Source organism: Galleria mellonella, unplaced genomic scaffold (assembly GCF_026898425.1).
Source record: "Galleria mellonella isolate WM207_F2 unplaced genomic scaffold, CSIRO_AGI_GalMel_v1 utg33, whole genome shotgun sequence".
NCBI classification, from domain to species: domain Eukaryota; kingdom Metazoa; phylum Arthropoda; class Insecta; order Lepidoptera; family Pyralidae; genus Galleria; species Galleria mellonella.
In genome coordinates this window covers 5286537-5294838 of record NW_026442079.1, presented here as the reverse complement: position 1 = coordinate 5294838, position 8302 = coordinate 5286537, and the positions used below count along the sequence as shown (strand labels likewise).

Here is an 8302-nt window from a genome sequence, read left to right as displayed (position 1 = left end):
TTCATCGCAATAATTCTTTATTTAAATTGATTTAAAAGTAGTGTGCATTAGTAAGTAAAAGGCTTTTCTTTGGGATTTCATTTAAGAAAAGTATAGTTTTCAGATTTCAAATTACTAATACAATAATTAGGCGTAAATAATAAAAAAATAAATTATATTACACCTATCCATAATTTTTTTGACAGATGTATTTACAGCATGGTTGTATATGTGGACGAAATTAGGTGTAAAAGATTTCTTATACTTTACTGATCACAATAATTAGAAAATCAATTGTAAATAAAATGTCCAATTATTTACAGTATGAATATTTGTGAATTAGTGCTCCTAAAAAGATAAAAAAAAATGAAAGAGATACTTTTAGAACATGTGTAAAAGTAAACATTATCACAGTAGAATCCTAAAGAAAAACATTTTTTACAAGTTTATCACACTAGATCTACAAGATAATAATATTAAATAATACATATTTATAAACATTTGCATATATTATTAAAATAAATCATGAGCAGTGTCATCCAACCGTAACTGTTGCCGAATTTTATTAACATAGAGTACCATTATAATAATTTATAGTTCGGAAAGCTTCATTTTAAAATATCCAAAACTGAGAGAAAAAATAAAATTTTGCGATGTATAAAATCTCTTTATAATTAATGGTGAACTCATTAATATATTTCTTGGTCTTTATTCATGAAAATTAATGGCTCATTCACATCTAAAGTACTATGGCTTGGGAATTAAACATGCCATGTGTTTTTATTTATTCGAATTGCGCTCGAATATAACTAAATAATGGTGTTTGACGTTTTGTATCACAGTAAAAAAATAATTCAATACTTAGATAAAAATGTAAATAAATAATGTAAAGAAATCTGCAATAATAAAAGGGGAACTAAAAATCCATCAGTTACACATCAATTTGAATTTCATAATCAATATCATCGCCGTCAATCAATTTCATCATCATCAATCAACTTAACTTCAATTTGAACAGTTATAAAGACGAACATTAAATAGAACATTACATTTCACTGATGCTATAATGGATTGCAATATATTAAGTCGTAAATAAATATACACAATATTATGTAGATAAATTAACACATGGCTCAGAATTTATCGTATAACAATGGCTGATGCAAACCTGAAAAATAATTACAACGGAATACTGTGCATCACTGAGATCATTTCGAAAAGTCTAACTCTACTTTTTATACAGTATATTAACTTATTTCTAATAAAATTGGCTTAAAATAATTAACAAAATATTTACAGAAATATGGACAGACACAGATCCCCCTATAACACCAAAATAAAACATTAAAGACATTTTATATTAAAGGCCAGCCACTGCACAGTATCTACGAAAAAATCTGCAAATTACAGAATTATCCAAAAAAATAGATAATTAAATATTAAATTATTACAATTTTTTTTAAATTTGTTATTAAACACACGTCACACGTTGAAAACCCGCAATAAATTAAAACTAATTTCTTTGCAATAATTCTGACTATAAATTCATTTTTCTGTATTACATTAACTGTTATTTAATCTGTAAAGGAATTATAAAATAAATAACGTTTGATAGTTAAAGTGACTATATATGATTATTTATGTTTATGTTTATGTTACTGACGGTAATAAAAATTACTATTAAAAAACTTAAGTTTACTTGAATAAAAAAATTCATAATTTTTAGAACAAAAACTAGAATCCTGAATTTACGCCTGAACATAAAAAGCTTCAATTCTTTGTCGTTAAAGCAATACTTGTACACTTAATAAGTACGAAAGTGGAAAGACAACAACAAAGATGATACTACTGAAGAACACTAACTATAACTATATTAAATTTATATATATTAATTAGGCCGAATGCCCAAACATTTAAATATTCCTGATAAATAATTTATTCCCGGTCATATCAGAAAATACTAATATAAAAAGAATATTTGATTGCACATTTTTTTAATTAAAACATTGCACTAAAGTTATTAGTAAATATAAGTTATCATTTCTTATTATAATAAATGCGTGTATTTATGTTAATATATAAAATGTATGAACCAAATGTATAAATATATTTATAAGTTGGATACGACATAGATATATTTTCTTATCGTCGTTATATTAAACTTATTTTTTTTATTTTTTATTTAATACTTTATTGTACACATTAGTTATAAAAATATGACAGAGGTAAACAAAAGTACAAAGGCAAGCTTAACTCTGATAGAGTTTTCTTCCAGCAAACCCAAAGTGGAAAGGAGCATTAATGTCAGCGGATACAGCAGTGTACAATTTTTAAACAGCCAAAATTAAATTAATTACATTTTATCGTACAAATACACTTAAGTCATTTTGTAAGATTCAAAATTTAAAATATATTCTACTTTCTACTGCACAGACGTGACTGTAATTGTTCTTTGACTAAATTTAAATATTATGTATTAATGAGAAATTCATATGAAATAAATAAATAAATTTAAGGATAAATCTATATACAAATGGGTAAAATTAGAGGTGTATATCAATTCTATGTTGATCATATTGCATTACAGCTGTCTATCATCTACACAACGACCAATTAATACTTCATTAACTAATTAAAAAATAGAAACGTCGAATTCCACAAATAGTTAAATCCGTTTATATTATTATTATAATGCAATAGTAACAGACAAGCGGATAGGCATTTACAACTAACCTACACATCAATGCCTAATATAAAATGGCCGCAGCACGCTAGAACCAACCAATGAGCGCCTGTATATACCTGATTATAATAATATATTATTAATAATTTTAATTTAGATATATTCTATAAGACTTAAACACAACAAGCATATAAGAATTGTAGCAATCTAGCGATTTATGTTTTCCATTGTAGTTCCAAAAACATCCAAAAAAAATTCCAAAAAACACAAATCCTTGCAAAGTACAAGGAACATTCTAATACAATAACAATATAACAACGTATAAGATTTATATTCAAATGTGGCGCTAGATTTCTACAATCTTAGTAGAATAAACGATAATTATAATATAACTTAGAATTATAAAATAAATAAGTACAATAAATAACTTACAATTATTATTCTAAAATCACTAGATAAATGTATATTATTGGACAAATTATTATTAAATAATATCAGGTAAACTAATACATGCAATTAATTATACTATAAAAATATATGTGATATAGGTAGGTATATATAACATATGCCTATACCATATATACGTTATATATCTCTAATCAAAATCGAAGCATTTTAAATATATAAGCTATGACAAAACATAAAGGTAAGCTCAGCTTGTTATTTTAAATGATACTAAAATGCCGCTCTTGCTTCCATGTGTATTAGTGTACAGCTATAAACTTATACATATAGACATACAATAGCTTGTCAATATGATGTAATATTAATAAAAGCGAATTCCTTTAGCGCTTTCTACTATTAACTAAATTGATAGACCAGATCTAAGTAATATATTAATATTATACTAAGAATAGTATAAATAACAAATAAAATCTTACTAATATATTAAAATTTTAACTAGACGATATCTGAGTTTGTACATGAGAGATATATAAAAAATATATAATAAGGGCCTTAATAAAGCCAATAAAATATTTGAATAATTTTTTTTTTAATTTTATACGTCTGTCTGTATATTTATGCCGATATAACGCAATATACAGACAAAATATCGAATATTGTTTTGGCTTCTATTGATCTTATTAAAACTTTATATTACTTTTTCTTAAATATTTCTCATGTCTGTAACATTGTCTAGTTACAATTTTATTATATTAGGAGGATGTAATAGAGAGTATAAAGAAATAGAGAAAAAATAGCAATAAATAATAATATAGACCAATAACCTGATTACCTACCAGAAACCATTTTAAATTATATTTAGGCAATAATAAAGAAATAATTACTATAAATCATACTTATCCCTAAAAACGATTAAATCATATGTTTTTTGAAGACAAAACCACCAAGGTTTTGTCTCCAAAAGTAGGTTCATCTTTCAAAAACGTGCCTGAACGATCCATAGTGGGTACAGTTTGCTTTTGTTTAGGATGTTCAACTTTCCCGTTATGTTTTAATATTTTTTCACTTTTTGACGTGTTACCAGAGCTTGTAGATGGCTGTACTACTTGTTTATGAACCATTTTTGCAGTACTAGACTTTGTAGCCATCAAAACCGATGAACCGAATTTGCGCTGACCTTTCGCTGTAGTATCTGTAAATATTTTAATATTTTACATAATCAGCATAATTACTTATATCTATATAGTGATAATAATTCATAAGTTTATTATTATATATTAATTATTATACCTTTATTTTCAGTATTTTTGATGTTTTTGTTAGAAACAGACTTGTTATTTATATACACCGGAATTTTAGTCTTTATTTTATTATTTTCTGTCGGCTCTGTAATAAAAAATAACAAACAAAATTACAGAAATACTTAATAATCTAAATAGGTAGATACCGCAAATTTTCATGCCATCGTTTTCCGCATAAATGAGCATCATAATTATAGAATTTCTACAAAACCGGCAAATTTTTATTACCGGTATGGTAATGAAAATTTGCACGATTTTACCAAACCAAACAAGAGAGATGATAGTCAGAATTGTCGACGACAATAATCGACAAAACGACGTTACGATCTAACGTATATCTACACTAATACGTAATATACCTGATGTATATTCATACTTACTTTCTACATTTGCCTTTTTGCTCTTTGTATATGTGGCATATCTTATGTTTTGCGATTCACTAAGTGAACTAGATGGCTCAGCAGTTCTGGGTCGAGAACCAGTGGCCAAGCTATCTTGCGAAACAGTATGCTCCTTTGCTTCACTAACTTGCCGAGAAGATTCGCTAGATGATTGTACTTTTGCTCCCAATTTATGTTTGGGTTCTAAACGTTTAGGTTTAGTATAATTTTGTACTGAACGGTTACTTTTCGCCATATTATATTTTGCCCTTTCTTCTTGAGCCTTTGTGGTTCTAACAGTGGGTATACTTTTAACAGGATGACTCACTGTCTCTCGCACATTAGTGATATGGGTTGAATAAACCGGTTTACAAGTATATGGTGTAAATCGCGCTCTCATGTCATTTATATCTACATTGCGCGACTGACTACGATCCCTGGAGTGTCTAGAGTCCCTAGAGTCCCTGTTTGTGCTCTTTCTGCGATGTGCTGGGGAATTTGTGATAATAGGGGACTGTATTCCGAACATTATACATCCTAACTTACGAAGACGAACTGCAAGTTCTACGGGTAAGTCCTTGAAAGCCTGTGTGATTACAACTCGTGGTGCGGCCCGTACTAGAGTCCGTTCGCATTGCACTTTCCAAGAGCACGCGTGATTATAAAATATATATTGCCCTTTTTGTTTGAGGACATTAGACAGATACGCGTATAGCAGACATAGTTGCTCGGGGGGAGCACGCTCTATAGCTCCGTTGATGCAATCACCGAGTGCTTGTTCGGCAGCCTGCGGTAGATTAGGCGGCGGAGGTTCTAAAGTGCGAACCACAATATCCACTCTGGGGGCTATGAACTCTGTTGATGCGTTCAATAAACGCCGGCAGAGTCGTTCAACTATATCTGCTCCTCTACCACTCTGTAAAGATATAGCTGAAAAGAAAAAAATACATTTGTAAGTAAAGATAAATAAATTTAAAAGAATAGAAAAATTTACTTATAACCGTCGTTGATATTTCAATTTGACCAAAGTCTGGAACTATTTCTAGAAAACTTAAAAAACAACAAAAATAAAAAAAAAATAACATTATCATCATCTACCAACCCTTATCCCAATTATTTGGGGTGGGTGTAAAATTATATTCAAATTTATTGATTGGCAATCAACTAAATTTCAGTTCGTTCGATATACTATCAATTCGCATTGACACGTTTATTTTTAATATCTGCAACATGGCATACGACAAACTACAGTATCAACGAGTGTGACGATACGTACTTATAATTCCACAACCGTAAACCGTTTCCACCACATTCTCGACGTTCATGTTAGCTATAAGTTGTTGATAGCATCTTTCAGAGAGATCAGCAGGCAGAGCTGCAAAAGCTCTTGTTGGCCAAACTTTGGAAAAATGCTTTGTAATCCAACGCAAACATTTATGACAAAGGTCGTCCAAGCCATACAACGCTGCCAACGGGAAACACTCAAGCACTCCCAAAGTGCAAATTGAACAAGGCTGAAACATACAAATTTTTATACTATTTTCCATATTTTGTTCAAAATCAAGTACTTAATAACAAAATTAATTATTTTAAGTAACTTCCAAGCTGATGGTATTGAGATGCATCTTCAAAAATGTCAAAATTATTTTTCATTAATTTTCTAAAATTGTAGCTAAATATCATCTCGATCACGTCAGCTTTCAAATAAAAAAGCTGCATCATAATCGGTCCATTTGTTTAGTGACTACGATGCTATAGACAGACACACAGACACATCAAATATATAAAACATCTCTTTTTGCGTCGGAGTTTAAAAATATAAACTGCAATAAAAATACTATTTATACAACTATAAAGAAAAATACAAAAAAAATACCCAATGGAAATGGTGGCAATATTTAGATTTTAAGGTGTACATTATAGCTTCCTTCAAACCTTCCAAGCCGAGCATATCAGCTAGAGTAGCTAATTCCACAATACTAATTGAATCAGGTATTGAAGCCACGCCTGAATATATATGACACAAGGCAAAGTGTACTACATTAAATGCAAACCTGTAAAAAATATATGCATTAGACAATCGTCTGTGTCACTCAAGATCAAACATCTTGTGCCTTATTAGGAAACTCCATCTTTTTTATTATTTTTTTATCCAAAACACGATAATTAATTTGTTGTCGTTTGAATACTTACGGGGGTAAAAGTATAACGTTCCCTGCGCTCTCTACCCAGCCACCGCTCAAAATACCTGCGAAATATTGGCACCTGGAAAAAAATAATATTATTACTGTTATAGCAATAGCAACGTTCTTTTTGCGAGCAGTGCCCACAATTGGCACCAAGCGAACTATGATTATGACCCACAATTTATTAATAACAAAAATAGATTTTATTTAAAATATTCCTGCATCGCATCATCTCGTTACAGCTAGTAGAGGCTATAATATGACATAAGCCTGTTATACCTATTTAAAGTGAGCAAAACTCAAACCAAATCCGGTACCAACATACCATGTCAGCACCAGATGACCGCTAGTTGCTGTCAAGGTCGTTGGAATATCGTATTAACACCCGATCATATTAAAATAAAAGAAAAAAATTGGTTTAAAATGCACAGCACAAGTAATAAATAACATATCATGTCAGACACTGGGATTGATTTTGAAATGATATAATAGTTGATTTAAATCAATATTACCTTAATATTGAACATGACGGCCAATAAAAATAAAAAACTTTAAATACATGTAAAATAACACACACAAATTTTAGTTTTTACAGATAAGTGTCTTACTCCCTCACTCAGAGTTCATTATATTAACACTAAAGTGATTTTAGTTAAAGATAATTAAAATCATAAAATTACAATAATGTACTTACTTATGTGCGTAAGGTATAACAAATCGAAAAACTGTAATTGTAAAAATAGAATAGTGCTGCACCATGCACATTCAATCGTTACCTGATTTATCGAAACTAGTAAATAAATCCTAACTCAAAACTTTCAAACAACTTTATTTAACAATTGATAATCTTAAAACTTGACAATAACTTACTCATTTAACTTCAGTACACATGTAATAAACTGTACATATGTAATTATCATTTTGTAGTAATTACAGTTTTAGACTTTATATATGTATAATATTACACATATAATAATAGTGTATTTAATTCTCAATTCAGTTTTTTTTTTTATTTCTTACCTCAGAGCTCGGTCATTTACAAACCAATTAGGAAATTTTTTTTTTATCTGTAAGGATATATAGTTCCATAGTAATTAGTAAAATTGATATAAAATAATTTGATTTATAAATCTAATAACTGGTTTACGACGATCAATATATGAATGTATAATGTAATCGCTCAATGAGCGATGGTAGGAGCTATGCATGGATTATGAATGAAAACCAACATAGCTCAACTAATTTGCAAGCTGAAGTAGCAGTGGATTTGTCATATCTGCCATAATGTAAAAAAGCTGTAACTATTCCGAATAAATAAATAAGTAGAACCGACAACCGTTGGAGCAAACTTATTCAGGAGTGGAGACC

General features: G+C 29.1%; 1 protein-coding gene across 3 annotated transcripts in view; it reads right to left on the bottom strand.

Annotated features, from left to right (window-relative positions):
* The window catches only part of LOC113519544 (uncharacterized), a 29594-nt gene continuing 21292 nt past the window's right edge, over positions 1 to 8302 (bottom strand). For all 3 annotated transcript variants that reach the window (XM_031911405.2, XM_026904660.3, XM_031911406.2), the window contains 6 exons: positions 6942 to 7013; positions 6625 to 6802; positions 6025 to 6262; positions 4749 to 5678; positions 4358 to 4453; positions 1 to 4259 (listed from right to left, as the gene is read on the bottom strand). In XM_031911405.2, the coding sequence (XP_031767265.2) occupies positions 3985 to 4259; positions 4358 to 4453; positions 4749 to 5678; positions 6025 to 6262; positions 6625 to 6802; positions 6942 to 7013 (1789 nt within the window). In that variant the 3' untranslated portion in view covers positions 1 to 3984. The remainder of the gene's footprint in view (positions 4260 to 4357; positions 4454 to 4748; positions 5679 to 6024; positions 6263 to 6624; positions 6803 to 6941; positions 7014 to 8302) is intronic.